At 41.3% G+C, this 16043-nt stretch overlaps 1 protein-coding gene across 2 annotated transcripts in view; it reads left to right on the top strand.

The window, feature by feature from the left end:
• acaca (acetyl-CoA carboxylase alpha) overlaps nucleotides 1–16043 on the top strand; it is a 289052-nt gene that overhangs the window by 67205 nt on the left and 205804 nt on the right. For both annotated transcript variants that reach the window (XM_063031453.1, XM_063031454.1), the window contains exon 23: nucleotides 10119–10207. In XM_063031453.1, coding sequence (XP_062887523.1) covers nucleotides 10119–10207 — 89 coding nt within the window. The remainder of the gene's footprint in view (nucleotides 1–10118; nucleotides 10208–16043) is intronic.

The raw sequence follows: 16043 nt of genomic DNA on the forward strand, positions 1-16043 counted from the left end.
TAAAGATGAGATCCCTAACAGTACCCTTGTTTGGCCTAATAAATAGCAACGCCCCCAATGCCAAAGATTTACCTGTCGTCATGGTACACGTAACTAAAATAATAGCGGCCATTAAAACAATCACTTGTTTTAAAAAAAAAATGACAGTATGAAAGAGAAGTCGAATCCAAGGGTAGATTTGACATTCAAACCCCAGTTCCAAACACCGTCCCAAACAAGAGGTTCTCTTGCGCACCTTGGCTCTACTCTCATGATCCACCATCCCTTTCAACAGTGCATCTCATTTCTTAATGACTTCCCTATCCTCTTAGATGATCGTTGTCTAGTCATCAGTAAAGTGCAGATTGGGTGGTAGCTATGTGGCTACACACTTGTGTCTATGTTATTACCATATATGGTAAACTCCAGCTCCATCGTCCCTTCTGCAGCGTTCCACTCCACAGTCGTTAATTCGGTTGTGAATTACTGGTTGCCACATTATAGCACTAGATTGCATTGCAGTTGCCCCTTCTAATATGCCCTTGCTGGTGTTGTTCACCAAAGTATACTTCAGAAATGTTTCGTGCCTAACTGGCAATATGGACAGGAGACATTTATCATGTGTAGCAAAGCCACATTTTGTCAGGCTTGGTAGCATCTATGCAGCCTGGCCTACTGAGTTCCTCCAGCATTTTGTGTATGTTGCTTAGATTTCCAGCATCTGCAGATTTTCTCTTGTTTCTGTTGGGGCTGCTTCATGTAACCTCTTCTGGACATGCCCAGTGATTTCATGCCCCCCCCCCCGTCTTCATGGTATGTTCTGACATTATGTACTCTCATAAGAGAGTATTTCTGATCATCACCACATTGAGGACTGCTGCAAAATGGTGTCCCTCAATTTTGCAATCTCCGAGGACATGATTAGTCCGAGTGAGATCTCGAGTGTGGCACACGGGCACCTTCACCCACCCATTCTTTCAGCTGGTTATTGATATGTAGTCTGGAATTTTCTGATCTTCTAACGACAGGATGTTCTGACCACAGACAAAAGCCAGGCAGCACATGTTGTACAGACAGCATTTTTATCACGGCGTCGGATGTACATCCTCGACAGTTATATCCTTTAATGTTTCCAATAACTGGATACTTCCCAATTCCACTTCTGTCCCTATTCTACTTCATTGTCCCAAGTCACCATAATTTTGTTTTATAATCCCCTTCAACTTCTGCCGCAGGGAACTGATTTGCATATTTATTTCCTCTATATCTAAAGTATGGGGTGTCAGGGAGGGGTAGCACCTCTGGTGGGGGAACATGTCGCGTCCTTTTTAGGGTGGTTAGTCCACCTTTGGTCCCCACCTGGCACTCAGCTCTCACCTGTGGCTCCCCGTAGCTGTTTGCATGCGACAGCGGCCACACCTCGGGCAACGGCTTCGACAAGCCGGCTAAACCAGGTGAGGGTAGCCGACGGGTCTCAAACCCTCGGTGAGATAGGGAATTGTCTATCCACGCATGTGAAGACAGACTCCGGCGGATTGAGCGGACGAGACCAATGGAAGGTCCAACGGTCAAGAAGGCGGTCTCTGCAAGCGTCGTGGAACATATAGAGCAAGACAAGACACAGAAGACGTCCTGGTCATCCACTGCGCCTAGTCCCATCTCCAGCCGTCTAGACTCTGTCTTGCCACTGGATCCAGATGGGAATTGGGAAGAGAGAGTGAGGCTGACACTGCGCAACTCGCCCTCACTTAAATCCAAATCACGTGCTAGTCTCAACACCATCATAATGGTGTCGAGGTCCTCATCGACGTCAACGATGGACGAACAACAACATCTAAAGTATTGACTGTGGAGACCCCTGATTATCCTGCTCCTAACAACTCTATCAAGCGCCTTTCTTTCCTAAGCTCACTATGAGTAACTTGCCTAAAGAGTAAATGTTGAAAAAGGTGATTCGTACCATCCTCGCAAAAACCAGTGGGTCATAAGCAGTCAGGTTAAAGGCTATCTGCACATGTCTGTAGCCTGGTACTAGAGTAACCCCTTTACCCAGAGGTTCCAATACTAAATTTGTACCTTTGGTATCCCTCTGGCTGTCACTACACTGTGGTGCTCTTGTGGTAATGAGGAGGTCTCACAGTGATCGATTTTTGTTTTTTCTCCCCCAATGGTGAAGCTGACCTATCATGTTTAACATAGAAGTTTCATTGCCGCACTGAAGTGTGAATGGTTTGTTGGTTCAGCGTGCCAAATATAAACATGGGATTTCCCTTTCATGCATGCCCACTCCCGACAGGATGTAACCCCCCCCGGTGTTGTACATTTTTCAAATGTCCATTTCACAACACTGCATGCTGTCACGTCCCCTCACGTTGAACCGTATATCATTGGTACACCTCACAGCTGGCCGTGTTTTGTTACTCCTTTGGTTTACAGTCTGCATTTTACTTACTCTCGCGAGATAGCTTGAAAGAGTGACACATTCAATTACCCAGATTCTTCTGAGCATAGTTTGTCAGGTTTAATGTTTACTGTTCCTGTGGAAATATGTTTCCATGGTTAAATCATTCCTACCCAAGGTATCTTTTCAGGTGGGACCAGTATTTCCACTTTGGCCCTTTCTTAGTTTCCACCAGGGCATGTTTCCCAGTCAAGGTTACCGTAAACAGTCCCAAACATCTGGGTTGAAGCCGTGGTTTTGCTGGTACAACTTGACCTTCCGCTTCCAGCAGGTTCCCCTTCACGTGAGCATTCACACGCTCCCAGTCCCACGCACCCTGTCTATCACTGACTTCCCCTTTTAGATCATGCCGTCGAACGGCCAACCCCCGTGCAAACTGGGTAATCCAATCCTTTCCGTTGCAGCTCTCTGGTCCTCTCGTGATCACAACCTCTGGTAGTCAATACTCATTAGTTCAAAAGGAGTAAATCCTGTCCCATGAGCAGGGCTTGATCATAGTTTCATCAGCTCTGCTGTTAAAACCCTAGACCAACTCCCCCCGGTTTCCATTTGGGCCTTCTTCAGGCTTTCTTTTCGGGCGCGATTCATTTTCTCAACCATGCCAAAGCTCTGCGGTCAGTATGGAATGTGAAACTTCTGTCTGATTTCCAATAACTTGCAAGCCCCCTTGGTTGTCTTCCCAGTAAAGTGTGTTCCCTGATCCCAATCAAGGCTGGCTGATACTCCCCATGTAGGTATTACTTCCTCAGCTACCACGCGGCCAACTGTCTTGGCAGAGCAATCCCGTTCATGGAGTACCATCATGGCACTTCCTAGACCCATCTGCAAAAATTGTCAACACATAGTTCCCTCTAAGTTTGTTTCTCCTTTGACTGACTCCTCAGGTCCTTGCATTAGATCCATGCACTGGTGTGGGAGATCCATCTTGTCCTATCAAACTGGCTGGGTTAAACAGACTATCCCTTATTATCTGTACCTGTTTGTCAGCAGATAACAATACTACCCCCCATTGCGCTTGCTTGCTGTCAGATCCTACCTGGTAGTTTCCCTGCCCCAAGGAGAGACTATGCTGGGGGGTCTGTGCAAAGACTATCTGACCCGTCAGAGTAATAGGTTCCGTCGCTCCAACAGCCCAAGTTGCACTGTCTATTGCTCGTATGCACTGATGCATTCCTGCCACTATGGGGTCCCATTTTACAGAATAATAAACTGCAGATTGCAGCTTGTCACCAGCAAAGAGCTGTATGAAATTCCCCACGGGCGTCACAAAGAAAATAGTTCGTGTCCAGCAAGCCCAGAATCGGTGCTGCAGCTAAGCTTTACTGGCCTGGTCTAACTCTGGCATTCATTCCTCCTGTCCTTTTCCCGGTTTCACTCCTCTTGCCAGAGCTTGTGGAGGTTCTGCTAGCTCAGTGTAATTTTTCCACAAAACTGCAACATTAATTTAGAGCTTTAATGTCTTTTGGATTCCCTTCACCATGTACAGGTGGAGGAATTTAAGAAGTGTGTCTTTAACTTCTTTGGGTATTAACTTTCTCACCCTGTCTAATCTTTTGTCCCAAATACACTATTTCAGAGTGTACAGACTGTACCTTCAGTCCCACATTTTTTTTTTATATCCTGTGAAGTCCTTGAAACCAAAAGGACCATGTGCCCTCTTCTTCCCCACCTGAAGAATTCAACATTGCCTTGTCTGTCCTGTCTCTCACCAGCGGCTAGACATTCTCCTGTTCTTCCCCTCTCCGTTCCTGCTCTCATTGCCATTTAAGTACTTGATTAAGTATGTGGCCAACGGGCAACCCCAGTGTTATTATCTGGGTCAGATGTGGGTCCATGCCATTTTTCAGAAGTTGTAGGAAAATGTCATGGTCCCGTTTAGGTCCACCTAGGCCAATATGTTGCTCATGTGCCTGATATTGTTGCTCAGCATAATCTTTGACTTTCTCTTTCGTCTTTTGCTTCATTAAAGAGATCTCAGTGCAATTCGCCTGTTTTATCTGTAGCATCCTTAACTGCCTTAGTAAAGTCCCTCTGTTTGTCCTCTGGGGATCTGCTTCTCCCTTTAAGCCAATTTTTATTTTGGATGTGGTTGGGCAATGTGGACAGACTTGCCTGAGTATTTTAGCCTTTAAAAAGATGTGTATATAATCAAGAGTCAGATGGTAAACTTCGCTTAATTCAAATTTTGCGTTAAAAAAGCACATTGTCATCATTAATGTTTGATAGCAGGTAAATTCAAAGTTCAAATTACATTTATTATCAAAGTATGTATTCTATATACAACCTTGAGATTAGTCTGCTTACAGGCAGCTATAAAACAAAGAAACCTAATAGACCCCATTGAAAGAAAGAAGACCGTTGACTGCCCAATTTGCAAAAAAAGAACGAATTGTGCAAACAATAAGAAGTAAGCAAGTAACATTGAGAAAGGGCATCTACAGCCACAAGGCCATTTCATCAATGAAGCCCGTCCAGAAGCCCATTAGTTGTGGGCGACAGCCTCAGTTCAGCACAGAGATGAACAAACCTCATTGAGCAGCAAGTTTGACACCGGTCCGCCTTTTGCCTCCGGTCCTGATGCCCTAACCTGGTGCTTAAATCGGTCAAACATCAGATCATTCCTTGCTCTCGGACCTGGGCACCACCACTTTGATACATTCTCGGGGGCCCGTGCCCCATAGCCCTGATTTGGGTCGTACTAAACTTTTCCAGTCTGGCTCAGGCACTTAAGTCAGCCAGACACTGGCGTGTTCCTGGCCCGGGCTCTGCCACCTTGACCCTTCCTTGACTCGGTTCTGCCACTTTGAATCGGCTCCAACGATGGCCGAACACTGGCTTGTTCCCCCGTTTTCTGGCCTGGGCCCCTACACCTTGATTCGGCCTGCACTGCAATTGTCTTGCACCTTTGAGACTTCAGTTTCCACTGCAACAATGCTAGGTGTGATGGGCAGTTCAAAAGCTCAACACCGAAAGAGAAGTTACTAGCTATTGATTGCAGTGATCGTTTTCCAGAAAAAATGTGACTAGTAGAGTACTTATCCAATCACAAACAGGAGAAAATCTGCAGATGCTGGAAATCTAGGCAGCATCTGTGGAAAAGAGTTCTATCGATGTTTCAGGCCGAAACCCTTCAGCAGGACTTGTGAAGTCCTGTCGAAGGGTCTTGGCCTGAAACATCGACTGTACTCTTTTCCACAGATGCTGCCTGGCCTGTTGAGTTCCTCCAGCATTTTGTGTGTGTTGCTTTTAATAGAGTAGTTAGTAGTTTTGTTTGCTGCCAGAAAGTTGTCACTCTATTTCACCAGCGACATTTTAAACCAGAACTTAAGAACTACTAAATTCATTTAGCAACATTTGTTTCTCTGTTGTAAAAGATTCTTCCTTCATGGACTTTGTAGCACTATTTTCTATGATCTTCCAGGTGACCCAGAGGGGTGCTTCTTCTGAGACACCCATCACTGCCTCGTAGTAGAGTAGAGGTTGTGATCTTTATTACGAGTCCCAAACTCATCAACTGCATCAGCCAAATCGTCCCAATGTAAATCATGTTCTGGGGGTGTGTATGGTCCTGAAATCGGGGGAGGGGATGGGTTCTAGGTTTGTTTGGCGATTGTAATTCTTAGATGATTGCACAATAATGCTGTTTGTATTACTATGGCCTGTTCCTATTTGCTCTTCTCTTGCCCCTCTAAGAAATTTATTCAGGGTTTGATCCTTGCGGATTGTAATCCTTCTTTACCATTTTTTTTGTATCACCTCATGGTCATGGTGTGCTACCGACTGTACGAGGGCTCCTTCTGATTTCTGTACTACTTCCCTGGTTTTCTCCGGCTTCCGCTTTTCTGCTGTGTCTGCAATTCCGGCTCACCGAGCCTATCTCTAAAGTAATGGACTGGGTCCTGATTACAGAGTAAAATGTTTGTCCTCAAGTCTAACAGTAAATCCAGTTACTAACCATCACTGTTCTTTCCCCTCCAACATCTATAAACTCTAGAGACTGTTTTGTGTGAAAATCCCAGGAGGTCATTAGTTTCTGAGATGCTGGTGGAGGGGCGGGTAGGGCTGAGGAAGCAATGCGATTGCAGCAGGACTTTAGACAAGTTGGAAGAATGGGCAAAAAATTGGCAGATGGAATACGGTGTTCGGAAAAGGACAATAATGCCTTCTGGTAAAAGGAACAATAGTGCAGACTATTATCTAAATGGGGAGAAAATCCAAGCATCAGAGGGGCAAAGGGACTCTGAGTCATCATGCAACACTCCCAGAAGGTTAATTTACAGGTTGAGTCTGCAGTAAAGAAGGCAAATGCAATGTTGGCATGTGTTTCAAGGGGAATAGAATATAAAAACAAGGAGATAACGCTGAAGCTTTATAAGGCACTAGTCAGGCCGCATTTGGAGTATCGTCAACAGTTTTGGACCCCTTATCTCAGAAAGGATGTATTGTCATTGGAGAGAATCTAGAAGAGGTTCACAAGGATGATTCCGGAAATGAAAGGGTTAACATATGAGGAAGGTTTGGCAGCTTTGGGCCTGTACTCATTGGAATTTAGATGAATGTACGGGGAAACCTACTGAATGTTGAAAGGACTAGATAAGGTGGATGTGGAGAGGATGTTTCCTCTGGTGGAGGTATCCAGTACTAGAGGGCACAGCCTCAAAATTGAGGGGCAACCTTTTAGAACAGGAGGATTTTTTTTTTTAGCCAAAGTGTGGTGAATCTGTGGAATACTCTGCTATAGACTGTGGTGGAGGCCAAGTATGTGGGTATACTTAAAGCGGAAATTGATAGATTCCTGTTTGGTTGGGGCATCAAGGGGTATGGTGAGTGGACAGGTGTACGGGGTTGAATGAGATCCAGGGTCAACCGTGATGAAATGTGAAGCAAACTCAATGGGCTGAGTGGCCTAATTCTGCTCCTATGTCTTATGGTCATACTCAAACCACCCCATCTGGCACCAACAACCATTCCATGGTGAAAATCACTTGGATCATATTTGTTCCCCATTTTGATGTTTGGTTTGAACAACAATTGAACTTTTTGACCGTGTCTGAATGCTTTTGTGCATTGTATTGCTGCCACATGATTGGCTGATTAGATAATTACATAAACGAGCAGGTGTACCAAACAGTGCCCACTGAATGTATGTCAGAAACACAATTCTGATGTCAAAAGACAGTGCAGCGGATGTGATTTATTCTTCAGAATATTTGTTTTTTTTTTCATTCCATTTGACAAAAATTTGAGTTCACTTTACCTTCAGCTTCCAGGATAATTGATAAAAAGACAATAGAAGGTGATGTCCTTTAAAAAGAAATTATAGCCCAGATCATGCAGTAGCACTGATGCAAAGCAGCATTTCCCCAGCACTGAAACCAACAGGAACTTAAAGGATTTTCTTGCACATGTATTCAAAAAATTTTAACCCTGAAGGTTGTTTTCATTCCCCATGCACAAGAAATTGAAAGAGTGATGTTAATTGGCTTTAAAAATTCTATTTTTGTTGAACCATTCTCGTCGTAAAATAAGCTGAATTCTTCTGCACAAGATCTACGTAAGATTGACGTGGTACATCATGCCATAATTATAGTCTAGCAAACATTCTGGTCTTACAGATAACTGACTTTGTCCATGTTAATTGTAACTCCCTTATAAATATTTCAAAATATAATTTGTTTTGCATTTTCTGTTCAAAGTCTTATGATATCTCAGCTTTTGCTATCTTGCATTCCAGTTTGTATTATTAGGTGAAAAGTGTCCTTTTTTTGCCTTTTTGTTCCATTGTCTCTGGGAACTTTACTTTGTGATTGGATACTCAGCCAATCTCATGGTATCACGATTGTTGGATGCCAGGGATGTTGATTTCAAATGATGTTTGAAAATGAGCTGCCCAAGTTACACTTGATATCTTGAAATCAGCACTGAATGCTGTTGCTTCAATGGTGCCTGCAACACCTAGGCCAATATATTCGTCTCCATTTCCTGACGACCTAATTCTGAAAGCCTGGCTCTATATTAAATCGGTGGGGAGTATTTGAGAATCTAGGGTGGCTTCAGCCACTTTCCACATCAACCTGTTGCTTAGACCTGGGGGAAGGGGTAGATAACGAATAATTTCTATTGTTCTCCTGCAGCAAAGTGGAATCAATTAGAGAAAAGTTTTAAAGTTCATTCTTACTTAAAAGCTGACCTGTCTTCCATGGTCATGAAACCAAAGGAAATGTTAGTTGAGACCTTCTCTCTAGGTTCAAGAATGCAATGAATCTTATTAATATTATTTTATTATATTATTTATCTTTTCAAATTCTGATGAGGTTAATAATTTGGCTTCACTCATATATATGTATTGCATATATCTCCTAGACAGGTCTTTGCTGGTATGTAGTGTTGGCTTTCAAATGTGTCTAATAATATAACAATTTGCATCTCTATGTGAAAGTATTAGAATATTAAATGATAGCAAATGTTTAACTTTTTGTTCTAATACTACATTTCTGTATTTAAAATTTATGTATTCATACTTTTTTTTAAAAAAGTGAGTCAGCCCTAAATGTTAATACATTGGTTATTGCAGGAATGCTGGTGAATAAAAATTGTTATTAAAGCGTTTATTTTTTTTTGAGGATTGCTTGAGATCACTTGTTGGTTTATCAATAGTCATTGAGTTGAGTGTGGGCTAACAGGAGAAATCTGAAGAAGATGGTGTATGCCCATATTCTTGAAATTTCTTCAGGCTAGCTGAAAGTTTTCCAACTTATCCCACTGTTAATGGCATGTAGATTAATTATTGGAAGTCACTTCAACAAATGTTCTCACTTAAGTAATTTTGCCATTTGGCTGAATGCCTACTCTTGTCGTATATCCCTTTTTATTATTGCTTGATGTTGCTATTTGGAAAAATCTTTGGGAAACAGGCAACTCTAAAGAAGACCTTGATTTCAAAGGCATCAGTTCATCAAGCATTTCATCCTGAGGTGGGCAATGCAGATGATGTGCCTTAGAAGGTAAAGAATGGAGATATTTTTGAGTTGAGTTTTGTTTTGTTTCATTCTGATAACGCAGATCTTCAGTGTTTAAGTTGTGGGTCATTAGTAGGTGATTGAAACAAACTGACTCATCCAGTGAGCCACCGAAACCTTTGTCTAATGTAACAAAAAAATGTAGGAGGAACTCAGCAGGTGACGCAGCATCTATGGAGAGGAACAAACAGTTGACGGTTTAGGCCGAGACACTTCATCAGGACTCATCAACTCTTCAAGTCCCGATGAAGGGTCTCGACTGAAACGTCAACCTGCTGCATTTCTTCTGCATTTCATGTGTATGATTCTGGATTTCTAGCATCTGCAGAATCTCTTGTGTTTCTGAAACTTTTTTCGGTTGAAGTGCAATGTTCGTGCTTTTTGAGCACTTTCACGTTCATGGCAGCTCTTCAAAACCATTGTGCTGGTTTATTAATGTGCTATTCCAGTAACAATAATGAATCACTTTGTAGGAAATTCGGGTAAATATTATATTGCCAAAGCATAATTACCAATACTTGTGTAGAAGCAATGAAAGAATACTAACTACACAGATTTTAAATAGCAAGAGGTTTTGTTTTATGTAATCAATTGAAGAATGGTGGTAAGTTCAGTGAAGCATTTGGTATATTGACGGAATTTCTCTACGTTGTTTTCAGGTATCGGAGTGGAATTCGAGGTCATATGAAAGCTGTCGTCATGGATCTTCTTAGACAGTATTTGAAGGTGGAGATAGAATTTCAGCAAGGTTTGTCTGTCTTTATCTAATTAACTCAAACTGGAAGCCACAGGCTGGGGGTGCACATCTTATCTGTGACTGTTCTTTGAGCTTTCTTTATTCCATTGACTCCACAGAATTGGAAGATAGGTCAAAGTTCAAGGTAAATTTATTATCAAAGTATGTATGTATAACCATATACTACCCTGAGATTCATTTTCTTCCGGGTGTTCACAGTAGAACAAAGAAATACAATAGAATCAATGAAAAACTACGCACAATCACTGACAAACAGCCAATATGCAAAAAAAAAGACACAGTGCAAGTAAAAAAAAACATCATAATAATAAATAAATAATACCGAGTTGCAGTATGGAAAGTTATTTGACTCTAGACAAGCAATCCAGTTGGTCCCATTTCCCCATTCTGTTCAGAGCCTTACAAATACTTTTCCTTCAGCTATTTATCCAGCTTCCTTTTGAACAGTGCAATTGATGAAGACTGTTAATAAAACAGTTATTTACTGAAACTGCCTGCAGAAGTAAATGTTATTTTACCACTGATCAGCCCGATCACTCCTTTTATGGCCCTTTGCAGTTATAGCTCACCAGACTCCATGAATTTCGGCAATGCAGTTTGTCCTACAAGTTCATCCTAGATAAGGGCTACAATTTATAAAGCACCCTTTTATTTAAGGAGTTAAAGGACATTCGCTTTATTTGTCATATGCCCATTGAGACACGCTGTACAGAGAAATGCATTGTTTTGTATCAAATCGAATCAGCAAGGATTCTGTCCAGCAGCCAGCAAGTGTCGATGTGCTTCTGGTGCTAACATACTTGATACTTTATACTTTATTGTCGCCAAACAATTGGTACTAGAACGTACAATCATCACAGCGATATTTGATTCTGCATTTTCTGCTCCTTGGATTACAAATATTAAATATTAAAAATAGTAAAAATTAGTAAATATTTAAAATTTAAATTATAAATCAAATAGAAAATAGAAAAATGGAAAGTAAGGTAGTGCCAAAAAACCGAGAAGCAGGTCCAGATATTTGGAGGGTACGGCCCAGATCCGGGTCAGGATCCGTTCAGCAGTCTTATTACAGTTGGAAAGAAGCTGTTCCCAAACTTGGCCGTACGAGTCTTCAAGCTCCTGAGCCTTCTCCTGGAGGGAAGAGGGACGAAAAGTGTGTTGGCTGGGTGGGTCGTGTCCTTGATTATCCTGGCAGCACTGCTCCAACAGCATGCAGTGTAAAGTGAGTCCACGGACGGAAGATTGGTTTGTGTGATGTGATGCACCATGTTCACGATCTTCTGTAGCTTCTTTCAGTCTTGGACAGGACAACTTCCATACCAGGTTGTGATGCACCCTAGAAGAATGCTTTCTACGGTGCATCTATAAAAATTAGTGAGGGTTTTAGGGGACAGGCCACATTTCTTCAGCTTCCTCAGGAAGTAAAGGCGCTGGTGGGCCTTCTTGGCAGTGAACTCTGCTTGGTTGGACCAAGTCAGGTCATTTGTGATATTGACCCCAAGGAACTTAAAGCTTGCCCACAGTTCACTCACCCGAACTGTACATCTTTGGAATGTGGGAGAGAACCGGGGCACGCAGAGGATAACAACACGGTCATGGGAAGAATGTGCAAACTCCTTACAGACAGCAGTGGGAATCAAATCCTGATCTTGCAGCCGGAGCTGTAAAGCATTGCACTAACCGCTATGCTACTGTGTCAGCCCAAGTGGTTCTTTTCTACAGTCTGATGCTCAATGCCAGGATCAAGTTGTTTCTTGTGACATGCTTTCTTTATTGAGGTATCACAGGGACAGTTGTGAATTGAAACTATTTCTTGACTGTTTAAGTAATATTCTCTGTAAGATCTCAGATTCCAGCAGTGGACTTCTATTTCAGCAGCATTTTTTTTAGTCCCTCTGTATAACGTATCCCTTTTGTTTCTGTATTCTCAGCAGCTTTGGGCTGCAACCAGTGCCTGAGAACTAGTGTAGTGGCTAGCATAATGCAATTTCAGCACTGGCAATGTGGGTTCAATTTCCATTGCTTTCTGTAAGGAGTTTGTATGTTCTCCCCACAACCACGTACGTTTCCTCTGGCTGCTCCGGTTTCCTCCCACATTCCACAGACGTAAAGGTTAGTAGGATACTTGGTCACGTGGGTGTACTGTAATCGGGTAGCGTGGGCTCATTGGGCTGGGAGAGCCTGTTACAGTGCTGGGTCACCAAATAATAAAAATAAATAAATTTCAAAGCTTAATCAGACATTGGTCAGTAAAGAGGTGATCTTGAGCTCCACCCCCTGCACTAGATTTGAGTACTAGATTTGAATCCTAGATCCCACACTTAATTCATTTCAGGTACAAATTAGTAAGGACTGAGGTCAGAGTACTGGGGTCTCAAATGAGTGTTTAAAAAGTGGTGGTGAAAAGTATATTTATATGAATGGTTTAATTCCAGCTATTGAGAGGCGGTTTATAGATATGTCAATTATTAAGGGTAAGCTTCTACCTTTTTAAAGCATATTGAAAAAATCTCTGATAAGATACTGTAATAAGTGTTTCCATTCTGCTTGGTAAATTAATTGTTATGATTTGCACATAGAAAAAAAATTGAAATGTTCTGAATTATATTGTTGCCTTGAACATAGTTGTGTCGCTTGGTGAATATTTGGACTTCAGTTGATTTGCCACAAGATGGCAATAGTGTATTACTTGGTAATGCTTCGAAACTGACTGGATCATAAAGGGATGTTGTGTCTCGGCAGTAACAGGAATATTAATTGTACACTTAACACACAATATGCAGCCTCATGTATGTTCCAGTAAAAGTGCATTTAAAATAAAATGAACAAATTACTCAGGTTGGATTCCTCTCCTCTTAATTAACTCACTGGGCCCAGGTCAGTATTACTGTGCTCTATAGCAGCTTTAGCAGCAAAGATAGAATCCATGTTCCTGATTGCCAGGGAGTGACCCCTACTGGATGTACATACATATTGCCATCAGATAAGGATAGGATTGAGCTGAATTATTAATTCTATTGATGCGGGGAAATAGACAATCTTTAAGACTCCCATACGGCCTTTGGATCTGAACTGAAATTTGGCCACTGTTGTCTTCAGCAGAGGATGGAAAATATTTAACAGGTCTGAATAATAATGAGGAAACTTCTATTAATATTTTGATTGTTTGTGATCAACTGATGGGATTTGAGTTTTACGACTTTTTGGTATCTGCCCATTTGTCTCTAAACGTTGACATGTTTTTCGGTAGTCCAGGCATGTAGTTGACCATAATTTAAAAGTAAATGTGGTCCATTGGTTATGTTGCCTAATGAAGTTGCCATTTGGAATACTGTTCCCTTTTGAACATCTCATGTAGGATGTACTCACTTTGAAGAGGTGTGACAATGGGCTTAACTTATGAAGAAAGGTTGTTTAAGTTTTGATTTTCTTCTAGTGAATTTGAAGGGGGAAGTGAGGTATAGTATTTCATGTGATTTTTTTAAAGTAATGTTTACCATAAGAATCTCATTATTCTAACGCAAGTCATTCAATGTGGTAAACTCTACACTGCAGAGAAAAGGGCATAATCTTAAAACTATGAAGAAGCCTCTCCAGTAAAACTGGGAAGAATTTTTCACATCAAGGCTTGCGGTGATATGTTAAGGATATTGAAGAACGTGAATCAAGATAGACTACATGGACTTGTGGACATATCTACCAAGATCACATTGAATGTGGAACAAGACTTGAGATTAAATAATCAACATTTGTTCCTATACATCTGTGTCAACGTAATAAAAAAAATGTAGAAGGCAGGGCTTAAAATTATATATCCCCCCCGCCCCCTTCCGGACAGTAGTTTGTCTGTTTTAGATTTGATGAGTTTTTATGGCTAGGAGTACTGTAGTCCATGGTGTAGTGTGATAGCCCAGAAATGGTGAAATAAAGGTGATACTGGCAAAATCAGGATTCAGCATATGGAATTGAGATCTTTGTTCCTCAGGAAACAAAATATTAATGCACAATGTGTTTCAGCCTTGATCACAAAGTTTATTTGATGTGCAATCTCACTTTGTTTTTTTTAACAAGTAGACTTCAAACAAATTCTAAAGTTAAAATCATTTACATACAGGCCATTGCAACTGATTGGCACTAGAGTGATGAAGATATGACTGATCCTATCTGATTCCAGTGTCTTTCTAAATTCAAGTCAATATGGTGTGGCAGCGATTCAGCTTCTCTCTTCTCTCCTGCTGTGTCTTTTTCCTGTCTCTTACTTGTCCACTTTCTTGAATGAGATTTATGAGTTCATTATAACTCTAGTTGGCAATATAGTGGAGTAAGAATCAAAATGTTCATTTGGAAGGAATTATATGTTCCGACTTGGATTTAGCATGAAAAGGTGCATAAATAGGAATAATCCCACAAATTTTTCATTTAGACTTTTGCTTCTTCCTGGAAGCTCTTGGAATAATAAAGAAATCAGACTTAAAAGTACTGAATACACAAAAAAAAATTGTAGGGGTTGGTAGTGAAGCACTTTGTTTTAATCTACATAATTAATTCAGGAACATCATATAATTTGGTAAGATTTGGTAACTAGATTGGAGGGGCAGGTTGTGGAATCTACTGAAACAGCTCAGGAGCTGCAGTAGGTCTTAGAAAAAAAAGTCGCATTTCAGCAGGACTGTGAATCAGTATGGATACAAGTACAAATGTTGCATATCAGAAGAAAGCCTGAAAGGAATTGGCTGTGAACACTGTTGAATTTACGAGGAGAAGCCAGAAGCCCTTTTAGAATGATTCTGGATTTGGCAAATTTTGCAAAGTAACTGTTGATCAAAGAGAGGGAGAAATAATTCTGAGTATGTTGAACCTTATTGCTAAATTAGGTATCATGAGCCCAAAGTTAACATTCTGAAGTTGTGTATAACGTACCCTGAACACAGTTCTGTTCTGGGCGCAAGCTTCAGAGAAATGACAGAGATGGTGCAGAGAGAACGTAAGCGGCGGGAACAGCTATAAATTTTTTGACTTTTTATTTGTAATAGAGGTGTCGTAACCTGGGGCTCACATGTTTAGTCTGTATGGTCCTATTTATTTTGGGGGGATGTACTCAATGACTTACCTACCTAAGTAATGTATGTAAATTGATCAACAATCATTCTAAATCCTTCACTCTGCATTAAAAGCACTGGCTGTGCTGTGGCCTTCCCACTATCAGCTGCAAACCAGAAATTGGTTGAAATGTTTGTTTGTGAGATCATGGTTGTGTTTCCATTGTGGTAGTAAAACAAATGCAAGTCTTTGGAAGTTCCACCTGTGCTGCACTTCAAGAGATATTAGGTGAGCTGTTATCGGAAATGGAAAATGAATTTTACATTCAATAAAGACTACTTTTTGCAGATGCTGGAGAATTTTGAGAAGCACACACAACATGCTGGAGGATCTCATCAAGTCAGGCAGCATCTATGAAGAGGAATAAACGAGTGATATTTCTCTTCTCACCTGCCATTGCCTCCCTCTGGTGTCTCTCCTTCCCTTTTTTTTCTCATGGTCTACTATTCTCTTCTATTAGATTTCCTCTTCAACCCTTTACCTCCTCTACCTATCACATCCCAACTTCTTACTTCATTTACCCTCCCTCGCCCATCCACCTCCCCCCTCTCTTGGTTTTGACCTATCACTTACCAGATTGTACTCCTTCCCTTCCTCCCACCTTCTTATTCTTGATTCTTTCCCATTCCCTTCCAGTACTGAAAAGGGGCCTTGCCTGAAATGTTGATACTTCATTTACATTTAAAAAAAATTACATTCAATGTTCTCTTTGTACTTTGCTGCT

The sequence above is a fragment of the Mobula hypostoma genome, chromosome 23 (genome assembly GCF_963921235.1).
Source record: "Mobula hypostoma chromosome 23, sMobHyp1.1, whole genome shotgun sequence".
Lineage (NCBI taxonomy): Eukaryota > Metazoa > Chordata > Chondrichthyes > Myliobatiformes > Myliobatidae > Mobula > Mobula hypostoma.